General features: G+C 44.9%; 1 protein-coding gene across 8 annotated transcripts in view; it reads left to right on the top strand.

Moving 5' to 3' along the window:
* Positions 1-25,748, top strand: part of MSI2 (musashi RNA binding protein 2) — a 1,055,328-nt gene that overhangs the window by 728,566 nt on the left and 301,014 nt on the right. For all 8 annotated transcript variants that reach the window (XM_063953648.1, XM_063953647.1, XM_063953646.1 and 5 more), the window contains exon 9: positions 8,071-8,185. In XM_063953648.1, the coding sequence (XP_063809718.1) occupies positions 8,071-8,185 (115 nt within the window). The remainder of the gene's footprint in view (positions 1-8,070; positions 8,186-25,748) is intronic.

The following is a 25,748-nucleotide window of genomic DNA, read 5'->3' as shown; positions in this document are numbered from 1 at the left end:
TCCCTATGCACACCACATACTCCGGTCACTGATGGGTGCAGGGCGCTGGGGGGGGGGGCCCTAGGCTGCAATTAGAGTACCTTACATGGCGAACAGCACATAATATAGTCTAATAAACTATATATGTGCAAAAATCCCCCGCCATAATATAAATATAAGAGCGGGAGAAGTCCGCCGAGAAGGGGGCGGGGCTATCTCCCTCAGCACACTGGCGCCATTTCCTCTTCACAGCTCCGTTGGAAGACAGCTCCCCAGGCTCTCCCCTGCAGTTTCCAGGCTCAAAGGGTAAAAAAGAGAGGGGGGGCACTAAATTTAAGCGCAAACTGTATTTGTAAAGCAGCTATAGGGAAAATCACTTTGTGTTAGTGTAAATCCCTGATTATATAGCGCTGTGGTTTGTGCTGGCATACTCTCTCTCTGTCTCCCCAAAGGACTTTGTGGGGTCCTGTCCTCAGTCAGAGCATTCCCTGTGTGTGTGCGGTGTGTCGGTACGGCTGTGTCGACAAGGAGGCTTATGTGGAGGTGGAGCAGGTGCTGATAAGTGTGATGTCACCCCCTGCGGGGCCGACACCAGAGTGAGTGGATATGTGGAAGGTATTAACCGACAGTGTCAACTCCTTACATAAAAGGCTGGATGACGTAACAGCCGTGGGACAGCCGGCTTCTGAGCCCGTGCCTGCCCAGGCGTCTCAAAGACCATCAGGGGCTCACAAACGCCCGCTACCTCAGATGGCAGACACAGATGTCGACACGGAGTCTGACTCCAGTGTCGACGAGGATGAGACATATACACAATCCACAAGGGGCATCCGTTGCATGACTACGGCAATGAAAAATGTGTTACACATTTCTGACATTAACCCAGGTACCACTAAAAAGGGTATTATGTTTGGGGATAAAAAGCAGCCAGTGTTTTTTCCCCCATCAGATGAGTTGAATGAAGTGTGTGAAGAAGCGTGGGGTTCCCCCGATAAGAAACTGGTGATTTCTAAAAAGTTACTGATGGGGTACCCTTTCCCGCCAGAGGATAGGTCACGTTGGGAGATATCTCCTAGGGTGGATAAGGCGCTCACACGCTTGTCAAAAAAGGTGGCACTGCCGTCTCAGGATACGGCCGCCTTGAAGGAGCCTGCTGATAGAAAGCAGGAGGCTATCCTGAAGTCTGTATATACACACTCAGGTACTATACTGAGACCTGCAATTGCTTCAGCATGGATGTGTAGTGCTGCTGCAGCGTGGTCTGATACCCTGTCAGATAATATTGATACCCTCGACAGGGATACTATTTTGCTAACCATAGAGCATATTAAAGATGTCGTCTTATATATGAGGGATGCACAGAGGGATATTTGCCGGCTGGCATCTAGAATTAATGCAATGTCCATTTCTGCCAGGAGGGTATTATGGACCCGGCAGTGGACAGGTGATGCTGATTCTAAAAGGCACATGGAGGTTTTGCCTTATAAGGGTGAGGAATTGTTTGGGGATGGTCTCTCGGACCTCGTATCCACAGCAACAGCTGGGAAATCGACATTTTTACCTCAGGCTCCCTCACAACCTAAGAAAGCACCGTACTATCAGGTACAGTCCTTTCGGCCTCAGAAAGGCAAGCGGATCAAAGGTGCTTCCTTTCTGCCCAGAGGCAGGGGGAGAGGGAAAAAGCTGCACCAGACAGCCAGTTCCCAGGAACAAAAATCCTCCCCTGCTTCTACTACGTCCACCGCATGACGCTGGGGCTCCACAGACGGAGCCAGGTGCGGTGGGGGCGCGTCTCCGGAACTTCAGCGACCAGTGGGTTCGCTCACAGGTGGATCTCTGGGTTCTACAAGTGGTATCTCAGGGATACAAGCTGGAATTCGAGGCGTCTCCCCCTCGCCGTTACCTCAAATCAGCCTTGCCAGCTACTCCCCAGGACAGGGAGGTAGTACTGGCGGCAATTCACAAGCTGTACCTCCAGCAGGTGATAATAAAAGTTCCCCTCCTTCAACAGGGACGGGGTTACTATTCCACAATGTTTGTGGTACCGAAACCAGATGGTTCGGTGAGACCCATTCTAAATTTGAAATCCTTGAACACTTATATAAGGAAGTTCAAGTTCAAAATGGAATCGCACAGGGCAGTTATTGCAAGCCTGGAAGAGGGGGATTACATGGTATCACTGGACATCATGGATGCTTACCTACATGTCCCCATTTACCCACCTCACCAGGAGTACCTCAAGGTTGTGGTACAGAACTGCCATTACCAATTCCAGACGTTGCCGTTTGGTCTGTCCACGGCACCGAGGGTGTGTTCCAAGGTAATGGCCAAAATGATGATACTCCTTCGAAAGAAGGGAGTTATAATTATCCCGTACTTGGACGATCTCCTTATAAAGGCGAGGTCCAAGGAGCAGTCGTTGATCGGAGTAGCACTATCTCAGGAAGTGTTACAACAGCACGGCTGGATTCTGAATATCCCAAAGTCGCAGCTGGTTCCTACGACGCGTCTGCTGATATTGGGCATGTTTCTGGACACAGAACAGAAGAAGGTGTTTCTCCCGGAGGAGAAGGCCAAGGAGTTGTCATCTCTGGTCAGAGACCTCCTGAAACCAAAACAGGTGTTGGTGCATCATTGCACGCGAGTCCTGGAAAAGATGGTAGCTTCTTACGAAGCAATTCCCTTCGGCAGGTTCCATGCAAGGAACTTTCAGTGGGACCTGTTAGACAAGTGAGGATCGCATCTTCAGATGCATCGGCTGATCACCCTGTCCCCGAGGGCCAGGGTGTCTCTGCTGTGGTGGCTGCAGAGTGCTCATCTTCTCGAGGGCCGCAGACTCTGCATTCAGGACTTGGTCCTGTTGACCACGGATGCAGGCCTCCGAGGTTGGGGAGCAGTCACTCAGGGAAGAAATTTCCAAGGACAATGGTCGAGTCAGGAGACTTCCCTACACATAAATATTCTGGAACTAAGGGCCATTTACAATGCCCTAAGGCAAGCAGAACCCCTGCTTCAAAACCAGCCGGTGCTGATTCAGTCAGACAACATCACGGCTGTCGCCCATGTAAACCGACAAGGCGGCACAAGAAGCAGGATGACGTTGGCAGAAGCCACAAGTATTCTCCGATAGGCGGAGTATCACGTGCTAACACTGTCAGCAGTGTTCATTCCGGGTGTGGAAACCTAGGAAGCAGACTTCCTCAGCAGGCACGACCTCCACCCGGGAGAGTGGGGACTTCATCCAGAAGTCTTCACGCAGATTGTGAACCGTTGGGAACGGCCACAGGTGGACATGATGGCGTCCCGCCTCAACAAAAACGCTAAAAAAGTATTGCGCCAGGTCAAGAGACCCTCAGGCGATAGCTGTGGACGCACTAGTGACACCGTGGGTGTACCAGTCGGTTGATGTGTTCCCTCCTCTTCCTCTCATACCCAAAGTACTGAGGATAGTAAGTAAAAGAGGAGTAAGAACTATACTCGTAGTTCCGGATTGGCCAAGAAGAACTTGGTACCCAGAACTACAAGAAATGATCTCGGAGGACCCATGGCCTCAGTCTCTCAGACAGGACCTGTTACTGCAGGGGCCCTGTCTGTTCCAAGACTTACCGCGGCTGCGTTTGAAGGCTTGGCGGTTGAACGCCGGATCCTAACGGAAAAGGGCGTTCCAGATGAAGTGATTCCTACGCTGTTAAAGGCTAGGAAAGACGCTGCCTGAAGTTCAGACGTTGTTACGGGAGTGCTGCATATTCAGCCCCCTTTTGTGCCTCCAGTGGCACCTTGGGATCTCAACGTAGTGTTGGATTTCCTAAAATCACATTGTTTTGAGCGACTTCAGAACGTGGAGTTGAAGTATCTCACGTGGAAAGTGGTCATATATATATTTGGCCTTGGCTTCGGCTAGGCGTGTGTCAGAATTGGCGGCTTTGTCATGTGAAAGCCCTTATCTGATCTTCCATATGGACAGGGCGGAATTGAGGACTCGTCCCCAATTTCTCCCTAAGGTGGTATCAGCGTTTCATTTGAACCAACCTATTGTGGTGCCTGCGGCTACTCGGGACTTGGAGGCCTCCAAGTTGCTGGATGTAGTCCGGGCCCTGAAAATCTATGTTTCCAGGACGGCTAGAGTCAGAAATACTGACTCGCTGTTATCCTGCATGCACCCAACAAGCTGGGTGCTCCTGCTTCTAAGCAGTCTATTGCTCGCTGGATCTGTAGCACGATTCAACTTGCACATTCTGCGGCTGGACTGCCGCATCCTAAATCAGTAAAAGCCCATTCCACGAGGAAGGGGGCTCTTATTACAACTTTGCCGAGCTGCTACCTGGTCGGGGTCAAACACGTTTGCAAAATTCTACAAGTTTGATACCCTGGCTGAGGAGGACCTTGAGTTTGCTCATGCGGTGCTGCAGAGTCATCCGCACTCTCCCGCCCGTTTGGGAGCTTTGGTATAATCCCCATGGTCCTTACGGAGTACCCAGCATCCACTAGGACGTCAGAGAAAATAAGAATTTACTCACCGGTAATTCTATTTCTTGTAGTCCGTAGTGGATGCTGGGAGCCCGTCCCAAGTGCGGACTCTCTGCAATACGTGTATATAGTTATTGCTTAACTAAAGGGTTTTGTTATGAGCCATCTGTTAATGAGGCTCATTTGTTGTTCATACTGTTAACTGGGTATAGTTATCACAAGTTGTACGGTGTGATTGGTGTGGCTGGTATGAGTCTTACCCGGGATTCCAAATCCTTTCCTTGTAGTGTCAGCTCTTCCGGGCACAGTTTCCCTAACTGAGGTCTGGAGGAAGGGCATAGAGGGAGGAGCCAGTGCACACCAGATAGTACCTAGTCTTTCTTTTAGAGTGCCCAGTCTCCTGCGGAGCCCGTCTATTCCCCATGGTCCTTACGGAGTACCCAGCATCCACTACGAACTACGAGAAATAGAATTACCGGTGAGTAAATTCTTATTTTTTTCAGTGTGCCTTTCGGCCCGCACTGTCCATGTTATAGATCTTGAAGGGTGGAGGGGTACGACACACGACCAAAATGTCTAGTTACAGCTCTGAAGATGAGATCAGTTACATTTGTATTTGTAGAAAGGCACAATATTGATAGTTTGCAGGAGGGCGCCGAACACCCTTGCATCGGCCATGGCGAGAGGAAATCCTGACAATTAAGTGTCACATAGCGCTATATTAAATAGTGTCGGGAGCTAATTCCCGGCGTTATTCAGCTGTCTGCAAATTGAATTGACCCCTATGTTACCATGTGCTTCTCTTCATCACTGCTGGATACAAATGACGGTTGCTTCGTGAATTTATGGTCACATGACAACAAAAGTGTGCAGTTGCCTAGATACTTGACCCACTTGCTCACTCTAACCTAATAAACTTTAGTTGGCAACACTGTAGACATTGTTTAAAAGACACTGTTTGGGGAATTTTCTGACATTTTTCTTTGGCCTGGAGTGTCAGACAGTGAACCATTTAGTTAGCCAAGTACTCACACACATCTTCCTGTTTTGTGATTGTTTTGTTATGACTGAATATTGCAAATGTCTGCAAGGTTTTTTAGACACCTGCAGGCTCAGCATATTGCTTTGTGTTTGCGTAATTCTTGAAAGCTGTGAAATATTTTTAAAGCATTCACTGAAAGATGATGTCCCATTTCCTACCACTAGATAAAACAATTCAGTGAGATTTAGAGATGTGAAGCTTCCAAGCTCCCAGTGGTGCTGGTTATATTATTTCAGAAGACACTATGAATAAGGATGACTTGTTAATGATCACTAGTCAGTAATTGCCTCATTATAAGGTGACATTTTAACCTAAATTATGGTGAACTAAGATAAGAAAATGATCACAATGTCAGAGAATTATCTTTCTGTGCCAGCTGTACAATAGCAGGTATGAAAAGAATAACCCCTATTAAACAGCCAAATGCTGTAGGGGAAAGAAGTATAGCATTGGAATCGGTTCCTTGCGCACTGCATTCACATTAAACATGTGCTCTGTTCTCCACTGTGCTTCCAGTGTGTAAGGGATGACACACTGTCTAGTGTTTTATAAACCAGTGATTAAAAACACAGTTTACCAAGTACAATAGCATTGTGTGTTTCATCTATTTGAAAGTGAGATTTACATTTCTTCTGTAATGGAAATAGTTTAGATAGTAATTTGTCTGTATTACAAATGAAACAGATTGTTCCACATAGTATTTTTATTTTGAACCAGTAGGCTCTTAAAATAAATTTTCAAACTCACAATTATTTGTCTGCAGATATAAAAAAAATTCTATTGTACTGTACTGCTCTATGGAACCTCCACATTTACACCCAATGAAATACATTAGCCTAACATTTGGCTTTCAATTAGCTGCCCCCTACATCTGCATTATTTAAAATTGTCAACTTCTATAGATAAAATTCTTAAGCTTATCAGATGTTTTGTTTTAGGAAACCAGGAGTTATGGGGGGGGGGGCAGGAGAAGGGGAGGTTCATGGGAAGCGCTGTAAATTTGTGTGTCATTGGCATTCAGGTATTATTGTAGGACAAAGGAGCAGATAAGCTGACCCATAGTAGAGGGAAAAGCGAAGGGGACCTGATGGGAACCAGAAAAGGATGAGAGGTAGAGGTAGCACTGGAGACCAGGAACAGTTGGTGGAGAACCATGAGAGTGCTGTGTCCCATAGGTTTGTGGAGGAGGATACCGTATGTTCAACAGTATGAAAAGCCTTGCACATGCACAGAGATTTTTTTGGGGGGACAGAACTGAAATTATGAAAAACATGGGTGTTCACCACAAAAAAATATGAGCTCTAGCTGCCAGAGTAAAAGGGAATATTATACAAGGAATACTCTAGGAGATTACATTAAATATATTATTATTTAATTGCAGAAGTGTCGCTTCAGATCTAGAGTGATCCTTTCTCAAGCTATGTAATGCTAATTGTTCTTTGACATTACTGACCGTGCCAGACAGTGAATGGGGTGAGGCAGCTAACGAGAGTGATTAGTATCTAGTGGGAAAGGGCACAGATGAGATAAGAGCAGCGATTAGGGCTCAGAATGGAGATAAAGACAGTCATAATTGTGTAGCAGTGTGGATAGCCTTGGGGGTAGTGTCTTAAGCTATATTAAAGACATATGTTGTCAGATAGCATTTCAAGATGTATAGACTGGGGAGTATCTGCTAAGGTGTGGTAGGGATTCCATGCAGGGCCGGATCTAGGGGGGGGGGGGGGGGGGGCGAAGGGGGCGACCGCCCCCCCTAACACAGTCATAGCCACGCCCACTTTTGAGCAGAAGAGAGCTCTCCGGGGAGAGCCTGAGGCAGAATGATGTGCTGCAGCTTATACCACAGCAGCACAGAGGAGCCAGGAGAGCAAGGGTTACAGAGCATTTGCCCCTCACTTGCTGGTGTGTGGGTACTAGGGCTAATAAATAGAATTACCCCATAGCACAGTCACATGTACATAGAACAATTACAAATCTCTATCTCAGTCTCACTCAAAAAGTTCAGTCATAATTGAGAGAGGAGGAGTTATGATTGCAGATGGGAGGAGTTGGGACTGTAGAGGGACGAGTCAAGATTAAACAGTAAACCGCCCCCCCCTAAAGAAAAGTCTAGATCCGTCCCTGATTCCATGTGGGAAGAGTCGTGTAGTTGGGAGTGAGAGGTGGCGATCAGAGGTAGGTCTGGATGCAGTATGGATTATTGTACTGCAAATTTTTATCCATTGGTTGCCTTCGATCCTAACTCTAAATGAGGCCCTTTTCATTTGCAGCTACACCCCCTTCATTTCTTTGTAACTGTTAGTTTCTACTTGTCAATATTTGTCAATGTCACAGCTTTCCAGCGTCAAACTATAATACAAGCTACAAATAAGCCAAGGGATGTAACTTTATAAATTGGTGACAGCTAGAATTATAATCACTATAAGTATTTTCAAACTACTCAAAAAGCCAATACATCCCTTGTGCAAAGAATAAAAACTTAATTTAATGCTGTATTTCTCTTGTGCCTTTTACTTTGCATTGCTTCTTGCCATTTGAAGAGCATGAATTTACATACCATCATCTATTTTTGCAATTGATAGGTTGAATGTAAGAAAGCACAGCCTAAAGAAGTTATGTTTCCCCCTGGAACAAGAGGACGAGCGAGAGGTCTCCCCTACACTATGGACGCATTCATGCTAGGAATGGGAATGCTGGGTAAGTTCCCCTAGTTTACTAGATCATGTTTGTTTTTTACAGATAAAGTAATGGCTAAATATACTATTTGTAATTATAACATATGCCATGGGCTCATTCTACAGATGTGCAGGGTGCATAATGATTGCTCCCCTACTGTAAATTCTATGAACATTAGATGAGTTTTCAATAATCCAGGTGACGTAAATTTGTTAGTATTGGGCACAATGGTGCAGATGTATTAACCTGGAGTAGGCATAAGGAAGTGATAAATGCAAGGTGAAACACGCACCAGCCAATCGGCTCCAATATGTAAATTAATGGTTAACAGCTGATTGGCTGTTACATTTATCACCTTGTATTTATCACTGGTTTATCACTTACTTATGCCTTCTCCAGGTTAATACATCTGCCCCATTATTCCTTATGATTCCCATTTGTTCATAATCACAACTGAAATGATGACCTCAGCACTGTTTATAAAGCCTTTACATCAGAAATTACGATTTATACATGTATTACATACAGAAATATGAAAATGTATACATATATGTGCACCCTATTAATACAAATCCTTACAGTTGTTGTTAATAGTTTAATCTCTAAAATTCTTTTAATGTTGGTCTCTAAATTCCATTTTGTTGGTGTACGTTCCATGGTGACGTCTCTTCAAGGAAGGGGTGACCAAAAGAGTGATAAGATATACAGTAAAACAACCTGAATAGTCCTGCTTTAAAGGGTGGATGTTTATTATGGATTAACGATGGATGGAAATGAGGGTTGAAATGTATCAAAAATCACAACAATAAGTTTTTTCTGTAATTAATTCTAAGTTAATTTAATATTTTGTGTTATTAATCTTCTACAGTTCATCAACATGTGCCCGCTACAGTGTAATGTTTAACCTCTGTATATTATATTCTATAATATATATCATATTGTACAGTTTATAATTTGGAGACAGAACACCCTCAGATAGTCTGACAATTAATTTGGTTTGACCATTTTAAAAATCTCTTGTTATGATTGGGTGTTCTCCTGGCAGAAGGACAGTTACAGTACCTTTGTCCATTCTTTATTAATTTTATGGTGTGTCACTATAATCTGTTTGCTCTTACTAGCTCTATGTTTACTGTTCCTTTTGTTACCTGATTATGAATTTATAATATATTAAGAAAATGTATGTGTATCATCCTTTATAAGGCACTGACATATGGTACATATGCTGTATGTGAAGCAGAACATAAAATACATACATGAAATAGAAGGTAATGATGCCCCAGCCTAAATGATTTTAGATTCTAAGAGGTTTAGGGAACACTTATAGGGGGTCATTCCGAGTTGATCGCTAGCTGCCGTTTGCAGTGCAGCGATCAGGCTAAAAATCGGCATTTCTGTGCATGCGTATGCACCGCAATGCGCACGCACGTCGTACAGGTACAAAGCCCGTTGTGGTTGTGCACAGGTTCTAGCAATGTTTTCAGTCGCACTGACGGCTGCAAGAAGATTGACAGGAAGGGGGGCGTTTCTGGGTGTCAACTGACCGTTTTCAGGGAGTGTTTGCAAAAACGCAGGCGTGTCTGAAAAAACGCAGGCGTGGCTGGGCGTTCGCTTGACGGGTGTATGACGTCAAATCCGAACACGAATAGGCTGAAGTGATCGAAAGCGCGTAGGTTCAGAGCTACTCTGAAACTGCACAAACTGTTTTTGCAGAGCTCGGCTGCACATGCGTTCGCACTTCTGCTAAGCTAAAATACACTCCCCAGTGGGCGGCGGCATAGCTTTTGCACGGCTGATAAAACTAGCTAGCGAGCTATCAACTCGGAATGACCCCCCATAATACAGTAAGGTGGTGGGTAATTTTGTAGCAGCTGGTGGGGAAGATGCATTATCAACCACCAATAATAAAGCAACTGTTGCCGAATGAGAAACAGAAATGGCAGGGGCAATCTCAACCATTTACTAGAGTAGTTTCCCACTGCTGTTACACATTTTTAATTGCTTTATATTTGTGAATAGTCTGATTCTATGGTAGGCCGTACACAGAGGTGATCAAAAGTGCAACCATCATTGACTGCCACGTAGGTGTGTATATTTATATAACACCGTAGGTGTGTATATTTATATCAGACACACACTAGCAAATGAGGGTCACCTCCCTGCTATACTTACTCTTCCTGGTGCAATGGTCCTCATCCTCCTAAGTTAGCCTGTCCCATCACTATAGTAGGAACCACTCTAACTGCACATGACATATATTATATACACAAATATAAAGTAATTATACCCAGTGGGGGATTTTACATAGGGGCTGCAAGACTGCAGCCCTCCCATAAAATCTGCTCCCCACAGGGACTGCCTAACAGTGATTTCCCATAGGCAGTCCCAAGGGGATGTGTTTTCTTTCCTTGAGACTGCCAGTCCGTCTGCGATAGCAGAGAGAGTTCTTTCCGTGGGAAGCTACTCCACTACTATAATGTCAGCCCTATCTGGGCTCTATGGGCTGCAGCTGATGCAGTCACAAAAAGCCAGCCTGTTTAGCAGTGCCGTAGAAATCCATACCAGAAAATGCGTTTCAGGGAGATTCTGATAAGCAACAGTACTGCTCCACCTGAGCAGCGTGTCATAAAATTGACTCCTGTGAAACTGAATAAACCCCAAAGCAGCTGTGTGGTACATATAAACTCAACACAATGTTTTATATATATATATATATATATATATATATATATATATATATATATATATATATATATATAATAATAAAGTTTTGATACAATAGGAACTTACCATCAGTTGGCCATCTATATCTTTACACATTACAACGCAATGCACTGTGTGGGGTAATGAGGACCGAGTTTTCAGACCTATGATCTAGTGTGTTGCCCCTAATAAAGAAAAGGCCCATCTAGTGTTGGTCATAATGCTCATAGCCACATCTGGCCTAGTTTATATTGCTGGTCTGACAGTAGCAGATCTTGCCACGGGCAAGCAGGACTTTTGCCCGGGGCGCCGCCTTCCGGAGGGCGCCGGCGCTATCCGGAGGGCGCCGCACCAGGGCAAGATCCGCTGCTGCTGTGCCGCCCACTGCCGCTGGCCGCTGTGAAGGGAAACTAGAGTTTCCCTTCGTGGAGAGGTCCTTTACTGTGCGGTGCGCGATGACGTAATCGCGCACCGCACATTAAAGGACCTCTCCACGAAGGGCTTCACAGCAGCCAGCGGCAGCGGGGGGCACATTTCAGAGCGCTACAGTATTCTGTACAGGGGGCGTAAATGACCACGCCCCCTGTACGAAGCCACGCCCCCCATTGCCGCCCGGGGCGCGCACAGCCCCAGAACCGGCCCTGTGGTCTGATGTATGCTACAGCTTAGAACAGATTAAGAGGATTTCTCTAGCGTTAATTTACAAGCAAAGGCTTCTCTATTTTATAACACTAGCTCACCTGGTAGTGCACAAGCCTTGATATCTTTGTGTGCCAACCAACTGGCATTTCAGCTTCAAGAATAGTCTTAAAGAGTCTCTTCCCTGTAAATGATTAACATTTCCTCTTGGGATATCCAAATTTGCATTTAAATAGATATCTTAAATAGACTATTTTACTCTTATTCACCAAAATAGAATGATGAAGGATGCAGTATGTTCATTCCGACTTAAAACGATCCTTTCTCCTGGATAGAAATTGAGTCTCACATTTATTCTCATCTCTTAATGTAGGTTTGACAGCTCCACAGAGCTTTTTGTAAAATGGCTTTTTTTATGTGGTTTATGTGGTGAAAGAATTGCATAATGACATAAGTCTGTTAAATGTGTATAAAAATAAAGATAATATAGTGATTATTTCCACCATTCTCAAAAACTGGCTACTACTACTCAGTGTTTATAGGTTTCTTTTTAAATTCATGTGCAAAATGAAGTGCTCCTGTTGTGTTTTTTTTTTTAGATATTTCTTATTCAGCAGTAATTCCATTTTGCTCCTATGAGACTTGTAGAAAAACTCATCCCAGCTCAAATAAAAACCTACTCCTGCTCCTTGCTTAAGGCTTATTTCTGTCCAACTGTCCTGCACCCTCTTCTGTGGTATGAATAAAACAAAATAAACAAAACAGGTTTACACCTCAAATGAATGACTTTGCATTAAATTGTGGCACTTATAGAATGTGTAGTGGTATATCAGAGCGATAATACATAAATCCATAGCTTTTAACAGACTCATGAGATGAGATGAGTGTGGTGATTTCTACAATCATTAAAATCTGTATGAGGGGTAGGTAAATCTGTGGCACTGTAGCTGATGTAGAACTGCACATCCCAACATGCCCTTGCTGCAAAATGGTGACAGACTTTATTCAGAGACACTGCACTGAGGCTCAGGCTGCATGACAGGTACACACCATTCCTGATCAGCAGCAGCAGCAGCATCCAGCAGGCTGTCCATGAGTAGCAGCAGGAATGCTCAATCATGATTACCTGTAACCCCTTCATAGAGTTAAAGTCTGCTGCTGTTGTGCTCAGGTGGTACAGAGCATGGGGGACTTGCGACACCTTCCACTTTGTGGCCATTTGCAGTAGCATTATACCCAGCATTTGAACCCTGGGAAGGGGGTATGTGTCTATGTTACGGTAGGAGTGGCAGACATTGACAGACTGTCTCCAGCAGCACAAAAGATCCTTTGGGCAGTGAACAGATCTTGATAGAGGGCCTGAAGCTGCACTATTGTTAATTCTGCCCTGATAATTCTGTTGGCAAGTATGAACTGCAGGGCCCCATGATAAAGGGAGCATAAGCTGTTTTTCCTCACCTCTGGGTCCCTAGTAGCTTGTGTTCCAGCTTCCCAATCACCACACTCTGATACTAGCACAGAGTGACATCAGTGTACAGCATCCTGCAGTTATCATACTAGCAAGCAACACTGCAAATTCTGCTTCCAGCAGCTGAGGGTAGGCTGGGTACGCCTGACCTGTCTGTAGACCGCTGTAATCCGCCAACCAAGCAGCCAACTCTGGTAAGCATACACACTTACCGAATTTGACTGCCCAATTGAGATGTTAATCACTGATGGTCTCTGCAGCAAGTCTATGGGTGGTCGGCGGGTCGCCCATAAACACAGCTGGAAGTGCCAGTATATCTGCAGATATACCTGGCATCAGCTTTACTGCAACGCTAAAGCGAAATTGTTTACACACCTGCCAATCCGTAAACAATATATTGACCAATGTCTGCCTAGCATAAGTCCATTACTATCTATACCAGATTACACTGAATCTTTGAATCCTGTCAATAGAGGAGACCTAATAGAATTCTGTTACTAAAGTAGCCCTTGTTTCTGTACTCATATCCATGCACACATGCAATATTTATGTAATCTGGATACTTATTTTACTGAGCCCATGTCTGGACGTGCTTTGTTTTCCTTTTTTTATTAACTAAATTATTTATTTATTTTTAATTTAACAAAGCAAGCAAACTATATGAAGGAGTGCATTGTTTTGTTTTAGTTTATAGCATTTTTGATATCTCTGAAGGGAGTTTGTAGTGTCCAGTGCAAGGAACCTTACAATGCTAAATAATTATGACTCTTATCACCGCTGCACAGTGTCAGAATGTGTGTCGTGACTCATGACACAGGAGAAACAGGACCATGGAGATGTGATTCACATAATTAGCGTCAAAACTACTCCCGTCAGAATCAGTTGCCAAGTTCTGGGAGTTTGCTTTATTCAGCTCTGAGTCTATGAGGACCCCTCAAAATTTGGGACACCCCGGTACAGTAGCCAAGTATGGATAGATGTTTTTTTTATTTGGAAGTTACAGAAGGCAAAGAGCACTCTCCCCTTAGCAATGACACTGGGAGACTTGTAAACCCCACTTTCAATCCCAGTTGATGCGCCTTGTCTTTGTGAAGTTATTTTGTCTTTCTCTTTTTCACATGCATCATAAACTAAATTGGAAATTTATCTGAACATGAAAAACCTGACTGAATAATTGCGTGTAGCATAAAGATTACAAGTTTCTTGCAGTACTGCTATTTAAATTGCATGCATATTCCCAGAAAATGATGTCCCTGTTTGCGGTTAGGCCTAAAAGCAACTAGACTTACTACAATTATAACTAAATTCCCACACAGCTACTTTTCTGTTTATTTACATTTAGTACATGATTTCTCTGTGAGAGGGAAATAGATGACACACTTTAAAGATGACCATAGACTGAGACTAGCAGGTTCAGCTGTAAATATAAATTGTAAGATAATGTAGAATTGGACATTTTGATAAGGTATGGTAAATCGTAACCTTTGTTATTAAATAAGAAAAATAATTATTTATATAGTTGTTGTTTTTTTTTATTTTATTAATTAATGGAAATATTTAATTATGTACAATAGGGGTTTGTAACGTGTGGCACGCTAGCTGCTGTGGAACTACATATGCCAGCATGCTCTACCACAGATTTACTGTTACAGCATGCTAAAACTGTGGCAGAGCATGCTGGGATGTGTAGTTTCACAGCATCAAGAGTGCCATCTGTTGTCTACCCCTGATCTACAGTATCTAGAACATTTTATTAAAGCACATTCATTTTTTCTTTTTGTTTAAGGATTTGTCGATAATTGGTTAAATGTAACAATATGTGGTGCTTCTGCAATGACAGGCTATGTTTATTCTCTAAAAGTACACAGCACATGTCACATACTGGTGTTTTTCACTTGTAAATTAAGCTCTCTGACTTCTAATGAACACTACTGCTTTCGTTGTGGACCCCACGCAATTTTTTTTAGGGTTTTTTATCCATTTTTGTGCCGTCCGAAAAGTCGAATCTAGGACGCACTTAACTGTCAATTGGTCCGTTTTTCGACAGCGGGACTGTCGAATCCGTTTTTAATTGAATATGTCGAATTCTGGCACCCGCTGGCCGGGATTCGACGGTCGAATTTAAATACGGGCTAAAAAAAGCCGCAATTCGTCCGGAATTGCATATACTCCTATATGTTTTATACACTTAGAGCTTGAAAAACTATTGACACATAGGAGCATATGTAATAGAATCCAAGTTTGCTGGAGGTGCGGCATGTCAGCCGACCTCAGAGTTTTTTTTTAAAGCAGCAATCATTTACAAGGCACAACCAAACAAAACAAACTCTGAAATCATCCGACATCCCACACCTCCAGCAAACTCGGACCATACTACATATGCCCCATAGTCTCCTACATTTATCCCCCTAGTACAGTGCACACCTAGATCTGCCTCGAATTTAAGTTTAGCAGGAATTTTCTCAGGGATAAACTGTACCAATATTTTATACCAACCTTATGTGAGGTGGATGTTCCCGTGTGGTAAGTGATATTGATCACACAGTTGGGTGAATTATACATGAATGTTATTAGAAATTAAGTCTTATAATATACAAATACCATTACAGAACGAGGCCGTAAAAATTATGATGTGGAATTAAGAGAGCATAATTAGTAATAAGATGAGGGCTGAAGAAAGGTCTTCAAAGCTTCAGCATTTTGTACTTGTAAAGACTATGTTTAGTCACCTGTGTAAAGTGGCTAGTGATTTGTTGAAAGCTGAATAAATAGCAGAGATGCATTAGCAGTAATATTTCCTCCAGTGGCAGATCCAAGTCTTTCCTGGTTCGATTAAATCTCTACAGACTTTCTGTAACAGGACTTGCTTAGAGCTGATGTTGACATTTTCACTCAGATCCTGCTCTGCTCCCTGGTCATATGTGCCTAAGATAAAATAAGCACCAATTGTATGCGCAAACTGAAGGTGGAGGTTATTTATAGAGGGTTGCTGTTACAGAATGCTAACTACTTCCTATGTATTTTAAAGGAAGGAGTTTAGAATTAGTTAGCATGCTAATGTTTCATTGTAAGTTCTAGGCAAATATTTCTCTAAAAGACATTTGTACAAGCCAAAGTAGAGGACCTTCTCTTATTTGTGAAACCTACTGTATCTATCAGGATTTCTTATGATATACACTTCTGACTGTCATGAATATAAGAGGTTTCGTGTGATTATTTTTACCAGGTATCACTAATTTCCAGGTACAGTCTAATATCTGAAAGATTTGTTTTTGGAAATGTCCTTATTTGTCACTTCTAAACATATGAACAGAACGCATGTTCTAAATCTGAGCGCAGAACGGATCTCTTCTGGCTCCATGAACTACCTGCAGTGATGTGGTGGTTTGTGTTACTACACGAATGCCCCAGAATGCTGTGTGACCGGCATTCTGGAGCACATGTCCCAGGGATCAAAGTGCGCCTGCTAGGGGAACTTAGTTCCTCCCCAAGCACAATTTGGCTGATCTCTACCAGTGCAGAGATCAGCTACAGCAGGAGAAACGGATCATCCGTCTGTAATATATGCTTCACTGCACTCTGTGTGTGTGTGTGTGTGGGGGGGGGGGGGGGGGCTGGTAAAATTAAGATCTATCACTAATGGGGTGGGGAGGGACATAGTAAAGATAAATGATGCTGGAGGGGTAAAATAAAAATAAGAAATACACTAGTCACAGGCTAGGAGAAGGGATGTAAAAAACTGGCTTTTTTACATGGAGGGCGTTGGCATATAAAACATGGAATTTTTTTACTACTAAGGGGCTGATGTATACTGTTATTAGGATTTAAGGCCACTTAGGGGTCTATTGCGAACGTGGGCGGAGGGGGGAATGGGGGGTGCAAACCCCCCCCCCCCCCCCAGATAGATATAGATAGATATATATATATATATATATTAGAGATGAGCGGGTTCGGATGTAGCGCCCAAATTAACGCTAGTTCGGTTTTATCCGGATTTTTTTTATTGGCTATCCAAAACACGTGACGTCCGTGAGCCAATAAGATGCCATTTTGAGTAAATCCGAGTAAAACCGAGTAAAGCCGAACCCGCTCATCTCTAAAAAAAAAAAAAAAAATATATATATATATATATATATGTGGATATATATATATAGATATATATCTATATATTTTATACTAAAACACATAGATATATATGTGCCCCTCCTACCAGACTCAGTTTAGAAAATGTGCCCGGTGGAGCTGGTCACAGCTAGGGGAGCTCCTAGGAGTTTCTCTGGTTTTATTGTTTTTTAAAATAGTTAGTTACAGGGAAGCTGCTAGCAACAGCCTCCCTGCTTCGTGGGACTTGGGGGGGGGGGGGGGGGGGGGAGGTAGTGGGATCCAACCCTAGAGGTTAATGGCTCCTATCTCCGCTGACAGGGCTCTGGGCTTCTGAGGGTGCTCATCGCAAGCCCACGAGGCGACCGCTCACTCCCGCAGCACGGCTGCCACCCCCTAACAGAGCCAGAAGACGGAGTGGTGAGTATGTTGCCGGTGCCCCGGTAAGTTGGTCACCGGCATGAAATGGCGGCATAAGGGTTAGAGCGCAGCCCTGTGAAGCTGCGCTCCGGAGGTCTCAGCAGTACGAGGTACGGCGCTGTGAGCCAGCACACAGACCCTACACTGGTGTTCAGAGGCTAACAGGGGCGAATCCCACTGTTAGCAACCAGAGTTACCTCAAGCCAGTATAATCTCATCAGCGGGAAGACGCGCCATTACAGGGGGCGGGGCTTCTTCCTCAGAGTGGATCCAGCACTCACCAGGGCCATTTTCTCCCTACAGATCGCACCACAGAGACGCTGACAGGGAGCGCTGCCCTCCTCTTCACTCCAGGTATCCTCTGCAGTACCAGGGTGTATTAGACAAGGGGGGGAGAGTGTTATTTTTCACTGTTTGAACTATTTGGGTTATTCAGTCAGCGCCAGGCAATTATAATAACTGCCTATTGGGGTGCTATGTGTGCTGGCTCCTTATACTCTGTGTGTCTCTGAAGGTCTGCATCTTCCTGTGTGTGTGTGTGTGTGTGTGTGTGTGTGTGTGTGTGTGTGTGTTTATATATCTCACATTACCATGTCCAGAGACTCTGTGTCTTGTGCTGCAGAGTGTGTATCTTCTCCTGAAGAGTCTATTCCATGTACTCAGGAATGTAATGTTCTGTCCCAGGCTTCTGAATCTGAACCGCCATGGGTGGCTTCTATCCGGGGAATGATATTCCAGATTTCATCTAGGATAGCTCATAATGAGATTGAAACACAGGTTTTAAGACAATCTGTAGAGGTTTTGTCGTATTCAGCTCCCACTGCCTCATCAAAAGCCCCTGGTATGTACCCTAAAAAGCGGCTCTTGCCCAGATAATGCAAGTCGACACGGACACCGACTCTGATTCAGGGGATGGTGATATACTGGGGGTGAGGCATCCCTTGCTAAGGGGGTGCAGCTCATGATTGAGGCTATTAGGGATGTTTTACACATTACTGATAAGGTTCCTGAGCAGGTAGAGGAGGCTTATTTTACTGACAATAAGAAAGCCTCCCTTACCTTCCCTGCGTCTAAGGAATGAAACAAATGATTTGAGAAATCCTGGGAAAACACAGAAAGAAAATTCCAGATTTCAAAGAGGGTTCTCATTGCTTTTCCTTTCCCTGAGGAGGACAGGAAAAAGTGGGAATAACTCGCCTGTAGTAGACGCTTCTGTATCTAGATTGTCTAAAAAGGTGGTTTTACCTGTCCCTGGTTCAACCACGCTAAAAGAGCCGTCTGACCGCAAGATTGAGACTACACTCAAATCTTTATACACAGCTAATGGCCTAGCTTTAAGACCCACTATTGCTTGTGCATGGATTTCTAAGGCCATAGTAAAGTGGTCAGGCACCTTACTAGAGGAATTAGATTCTATGGATAGAAGTGACATTGAATTGTTTTTACGTCACATACAGGATTCTGCACGTTTCATGGTGGAGGCCATGAAGGACCTTGGACATCTGAATCCGAGGGCTTCTTCCGTGGCTGTCTCGGCACGCAGGGGGCTCTGGCTGTGTCAGTGGTCTGTGGATGCTGGATCCAAGAAAAGTGTGGAGAATCTACCCTCCACAGGTCAGGCTGTGTTTGGGGAAGCGTTAGATGCATGGATCTCCTCGGCAACTGCGGGTAAGTCCACTTTTCTTCCCTCTGCACCACCTACAACTAGAAAATCCTATTCTACGTCTACAGTGCAGTCCTTTCGGACCGCAAAAGTTAAAAGATCCAAAGCCCCTTCCACTTTCTTTAGAGGAGGTTGGGGAAAATCCAAGAAACCTGCACTAACAGGTTCCCAGGAACAGAAAGCGGTTTCTGCTTCCTCAAAATCCTCGGCACGACGGTGGACCTCCCATCCTGGAGATCGGGCAGGTGGGAGCAAGACTAAGAAATTTCAGTCATGTGTGGGCGTCTTCATGCCTGGATCCCTGGGTAGAGGATATTGTCACCCAGGGGTACAGACTGGAGTTTCAAGAACACCCACCTCACAGATTCTTCAAATCAGGCTTACCAGCTTTGCTGACAGAAAGTGCTATCCTACAGGAAGCCATTCAAAAATTGCTAAGGTCAAATGTCATTTTTCCAGTTCCGCCTCACTTAACAAACAAAGGTTATTACTCAAACCTGTTTAGGTACCAAAACTGGATGGTTCGGTCAGGCCAATATTGAACTAAGTCATTGAACCCTTATTTGAGGGAATTCAAATTCAAGATGGAGTCTCTGAGAGCGGTGATCTCATGTCTGGAGGAGGGGGAATGTCTGGTATCCCTAGATATCAAGGATATGTACCTTCACATTCCGATCTGGCCGCCTCATCAGGTTTATCTCAGATTTGCGCTGCTGGACTGTCACTATCAGTTCCAGGCGCTGCTGTTTGGACTCTCCACGGCACCAAGGGTGTTCACCAAGGTCATGGCGGAAATGATGCTTCTCCTCCGCAAGCAGGGTGTGAACATAATTCCTTATCTGGACAATCTGCTGATAAAAGCTTCCAGGGAAAAGTTGTTACAGGTCATTGCTCTCTCGACTCAACTACTACAAATTCATGGATGGATCCTGAATCTTCCAAAGTCGCATTTGGAGCCGAGAAGGAGACTGTCCTTCCTGGGGATGATCCTCGACATGGAAGTACAGAGGGTGTTTCTACCGGAAGAGAAAGCGTTGGTGATTCAAACAATGGTCCTGAAGCCAGCACGGGTGTTGGTTCATCAGTGCATTTGCCTTCTCGGGAAGATGGTGGCCTCTTACGAGCCTCTACAGTACGGAAGATTTCATGCATGACCCTTCCAACTGGATCTCTTGGACAAGTGGTCGGGATCTCATCTTCACATGCACCAGAGGATACGTCTGTCACCGAAAGCCAGAATCTCGCTCCTGTGGTGGCTGCAAACTTCTCACCTGCTGGAGGGTCGCAGGTTCGGGATTCAGAATTGGATTCTTTTAACCACGGTTGGGGAGCAGTCACCAAGGGGGAAAACTTCCAAAGAAGGTGGTCGAGTCTGGAATCCTTCCTTCCGATAAACATTCTGGAACTAAGGGCCATATACAACGGTGTTCTACAAGCGCCACATCTTCTAAAAGATCAAGCCGTTCATGTTCAGTCGGACATTGTAACGACGGTAACTTACATAAATCGACAAGGTGGAATGTAGAGCAGAGCGGCAATGTCAGAGGTAACATGGGTCATCCTCTGGGCAGAAAAGCACGCGGTGGCAGTGTCAGCAATCTTCATTCCGGGAGTGGACAACTGGGAAGCAGACTTCCTCAGCAGACACAATCTCCATCCAGGAGAGTGGGGGCCTCCACCCGGAGGTGTTCGCGGAGGTGACAGGTCTTTGGGGCATACCTCAAATAGACATGATGGCCAGGTCAAGAGACCCTCAGGCAGTGGCGGGGGACGCCCTGGTAACTCTGTGGGTGTTCAAATCAGTGTATGTGTTCCCTCCACTTCCACTCATCCCAAGGATTCTCAAACTAATAAAGAGAACAAGAGTTCAGGCAATCCTCATTGCTCCGGACTGGCTTGGTACGCGGATCTTCTGGAGTTACTGCTGGAAGATCCAAGGCCTCTTCGCAAGGACCTTCTGCAACAGGGGCCGTTCGCTTATCAAGACTTACCGCAGCTACATTTGACGCCATGGAGGTTGAAAGCCAGATCTTAGCTCGGAAGGGCATTCCAAACACGGTTATTCCTACCCTGATACAGGCTAGGAAGGGAGTAACGTCTAAACATTACCATCACATTTGGAAAAAGTATGTGTCTTGGTGTGAATCCAAGAAGTTTCCTACGGTGGAGTTTCAACTAGGACGGTTTCTCCTCTTGATGCAGGCAAGTGTGGATGTGGGCCTGCGTTTGGGCTCCATAAAAGTCCAGATTTCGGCCTTGTCCATTTTCTTCCAGAAACAATTGGCTGCCCTCCCTGAGGTTCAGACTTTCTTGAAAGGGGTCTTGCACATCCAGCCTCCCTTTGTGCCTCCTACGGCACCTTGGGATCTTAATGTGGTGCTGCAGTTCCTGCAGTTGAATGGGTTTGAGCCTTTACAGGAGGAAGATGTCAAGTTTCTTACTTGGAAGGCGGTCACACTGTTGGCATTAGCATCTGCTAGACATGTGTCAGAATTGGGGGCTTTGTCCTGCAAGAGTGTCACACGCCATAGGCGGCGTTCACCGCGCTTACCCCTGCGTGCCTGCTGGTCTGTGTTGCGGCCTTCGATGGTCCACGGGCTCCGGCGTCTGGCTGGCGCGGCTCCAGGCGGTTCCCCGGGGCAGGGGCACCGCCATGACACCTGGCATCATGTGGGCGGGGAGCAGGTGACGTCATCAGACTGTTCCGCCAATCCAGCAGAGGCGGAAGATTCAAAGGCAGACGCCGGGCAGAGCCTCGGCGCCTGAGTATCGTCTTTTCCCCTGAAGTGGATGCCAGTGCTCTTGTTCCCGGCGAATCACTCTGCAGTCATACCCCAGTGTCTCCGGCACTTCCAGGTGCCAGTTGCTGCACAGCTCCAGTGTATACAGCAGTTGGTGTGTTCCTCTGCAATCCAGTCACCAGTGCTTCTTGGAGTCAGCGTGGGCTTCGGGCTAAACGCCGCTCTCAAGTTCTACAAGTCATCAGTGTCTTTAAACACTGCTCTCAAGTTCTACAAGTCATCAGTGTCTTTAAACACCGCTCTCAAGTTCTACAAGTCATCAGTGTCTTTAATCACCGCTCTCAAATCATACAAATCATCAGTGTCTTTAACCACCGCTCTCAAGTTCTATAAATCATCAGTATCTTTAGTCACCGCTCTCAAGTCATACAAATCATCAGTGTCTTTAACCACCGTTCACCAGTTCTTCAAATCATCAGTACTTTTAAAAACATCACTCACAAGTTCTTCAGTCACTATTATCTTGTACCAACACTCACAAGTACTTCTTTTCCTGGAATCTTTAACATTGCTTACAAGTTCTCCTAAAGGCCTGGACTTTCCCCCCATACATTCCTTCTCTGCTACAGATGTTTCCACTTACATCTTTGCTTTTTTACAAATTTGGCACAACATGCAAAACACGGCTAAGCTGTTTTTCACGAGTAGCGAGTGGATGAATTTGAAAATTTTTGTTTGCCATAATAGAATATGTATAAAGTAACATATTAAAGAAGCAAATTAAGAAAAATCACAAGGCATGGCTAAATCTCTGAGTCTAAGGCATGCAAAACTGTGCCATACATGGCGGGATATAGCAAAGATGTATGTGGACACATCTGTATGTGACATTGTGTTGCTCCCTTCCTGCAATACAGTTCTTTAATATTTTCACCAAGCTTTACTGTCAGAGTCCTGTATGAGGAAGACCTATATCAAGCCATCCCTGTTCCGACCCAACTGTGGTTCCTCTCCCCTACCATCGGGAGAACCCCCGAGTCCACAACACCCCCAACCTAGGTCAGTGACAGAGCCTATACTTGATTTTCCATGAAGATAGAGCTGAGCTTAGGACGCGTCAGCAATTTCTTCCGAAGGTTGTCGGCTTTTCATATCAACCAACCTATTGTGGTGCCAGTGGCTACTGACTCCTCAATTACCTCAAAGTCCTTGGATGTTGTGAGGGCTTTGAAGATTTATGTGAAGAGAACTTCTCGTCACAGAAAGTCGGACGCTCTGTTTGTCCTTTATGAGCCCCACACAGTTGGGTGGCCTGCTTCTAAGCAGACGATTTCTTGCTGGATCAGGTGTACTATCCAGCATGCTTATTCTACGGCAGGATTGCCGTGTCCCAAATCTGTTAAGGCCTACTCTACTCGTAAAGTTGGCTCTTCCTGGGCGGCTGCCCGGGTTGTCTCAGCTTTACAACTTTGCCGAGCAGCAACTTGGTCAGGGTCGAACGCGTTTGCTAAGTTCTACAAGTTCGATACTTTGGCCTCTGAGGACCTAAAGTTTGGTCAATCTGTTCTGCAGGAGCCTCCGTGCTCTCCCTCCCGTACTAGGAGCTTTGGTACATCCCCATGGTACAAATGTGGACCCCAGCATTCTCTAGCACGTAAGAGAAAATAGGATTTTAATTACCTACCGGTAAGTCCTTTTCTCGTAGTCCATAGAGGATGCTGGGCGCCCGCCCAGCGCTTCGTTTTCCTGCAGTTGTTACTTGGTTCAGTACTGCCTTGTTACTTGGTTAAGAACTGCATTGTTACTTGGTTAAGTACTGTTGTTCACCAGTTGCTGACTTGTTTCAAGCTGGTTGGCTTGGAATTCTGTTATGTGCGAGCTGGTGTGAATCTCACCACTATCTGTGTATTTCCTTCTCTCGAAGTATGTCCGTCTCCTCGGGCACAGTTTCTAGACTGAGTCTGGTAGGAGGGGCATAGAGGGAGGAGCCAGCCCACACTATTAAACTCTTAAAGTGCCCATGGCTCCAAAGGGACCTATCTATACCCCATCATACTAATGTGGACCCCAGCATCCTCTACAGCAGGCTTTTTCAACCAGTGTGCCGTGGCACACTAGTGTGCCGCGACCAGTTGCAAGGTGTGCCGCGGAGCCAGAGCAGCTTCCTGCACCTTCAGAGTGCACTGTTGGCCCGGGCTCTTCTTAGAGGATCATTGATGCTCCGGCTGTGACCTATGCCTTGATAACGCGGCAGTGTGATATCATAGGTCACAGCCGCTGCATCTCACCACCCAGCCAGCCCACCCGCCTGTATACACATCTTCCAGTTCCCACCTGCGTCCACAACTTTCCTTGCCCACCCACATCCACACCTGCCCGACCGCCCGCTGCTCAGTATTCACAGCACTCCACTATGAACAATCCCCGCCACTGAGGAACAGGGAGGAGGACAGCTGACCGGTAGGGGCTAATATTTGTTATGTTATTTCTCCTGTGGGGAGCAGTAAGATTTATGGATTTATGGGGGGAACAATGTGAATAATTCATGTGTGGAGCAATAGTATTTATGTAGGGAGAAATTAGATTTATTTATGTGTGAGCAACATGATTTATAGTATGTGGGGAGCAATGGGATTGATTTATGAGGGGAGCAATAGGATTTATGTGGGGAGCAACATGATTTATGTGGGGAGCAATGTGATTGTATTTTCCGTGTAGGCCAATGTATGTGTGGATTTTTTATTACTGTGAGGCCCAATGTGTGTTTTTTTTTTTTTTTTGGGGGGGGGTTCTGTGGGGAACGGATGGTGTGCCTTGGCAATTTTAAAATATTGTTTGGTGTGCCGTGAGTAAAAAAAAGGTTGAAAAACACTGCTCTACAGACTACGAGAAAAGGATTTACTGGTAGGTAATTAAAATCCTATTTTTAGAACTACTTTTTAAACTTTATTAAGTAATTTAATAAATATATGTATATAATATATATATTAGATAGATATTTCTGAGCAGTTTTGTGGGAAAAATGGTTAAGAGAAAATAATTTCTGCCTGTGTGAAGTGATTATCTCTCCGAGTACTACATGATTTTAGAGAATGGCTGTGATGCTCCAGTCTGTTCTGGAGCACATTGTGGTTAGATGCACCTGGATTTACGTTATCGTGAGTCCAGGAGCTTCCGGGAGCTGGCAGGGAGTGAAGGGGTATCGCATGCAACGGAGAGACTAAGCAACATAAAGGTTAATAAATCGCCAGGCCCAGGCGGTTTTCCTCCGAGGGTTATTATGACGCTTAGGTCGCAGCTAGCAAAACCCCTATACTTGATTTTACATAGTTCAGTTACTTCAGGCATGGTACCAAAGGATTGGCGCATAGCTGTGGTAGTGCCTTTATTTAAAAAGCTAACTAAAAAATAATCCTGGTAACTATAGACCAGTTAGTTTAGCCTTTATAGTGGGTAAAATATTGGACAGTATTTTGAGGGATAGCATAGAGGATTATCTGCAGGTTAATAAAATTATTAGCAAAAGTCAGCATGGGTTTGTAAGGGACAGATCAGGTCAAACTAACTTAATTAGCTTCTACGAGGAAGTGAGCGAGAATCTTGACCAGGGAAAAGCAGTGCATGTGGTGTATTTAGATTTTGCAAAAGCCTTCGATACAGTGCCTCACAGTAGACTGATCATCAATTTAAGGGAACTTGGCCTAGGATATACTATTTGTACATGGATAGGTAATTGGCTGGATAACAGAGTACAACGAGTAGTGGTCAACGGGATGTTCTCCAGCTGGGCACCAGCAGTCAGCGGAATACCACAAGGGTCCGTACTTGGCTCGCTACTGTTCAATATAT

This window comes from Pseudophryne corroboree, chromosome 2 (genome assembly GCF_028390025.1).
Source record: "Pseudophryne corroboree isolate aPseCor3 chromosome 2, aPseCor3.hap2, whole genome shotgun sequence".
Lineage (NCBI taxonomy): Eukaryota > Metazoa > Chordata > Amphibia > Anura > Myobatrachidae > Pseudophryne > Pseudophryne corroboree.
This window is presented reverse-complemented; position numbering and strand designations above follow the sequence as displayed.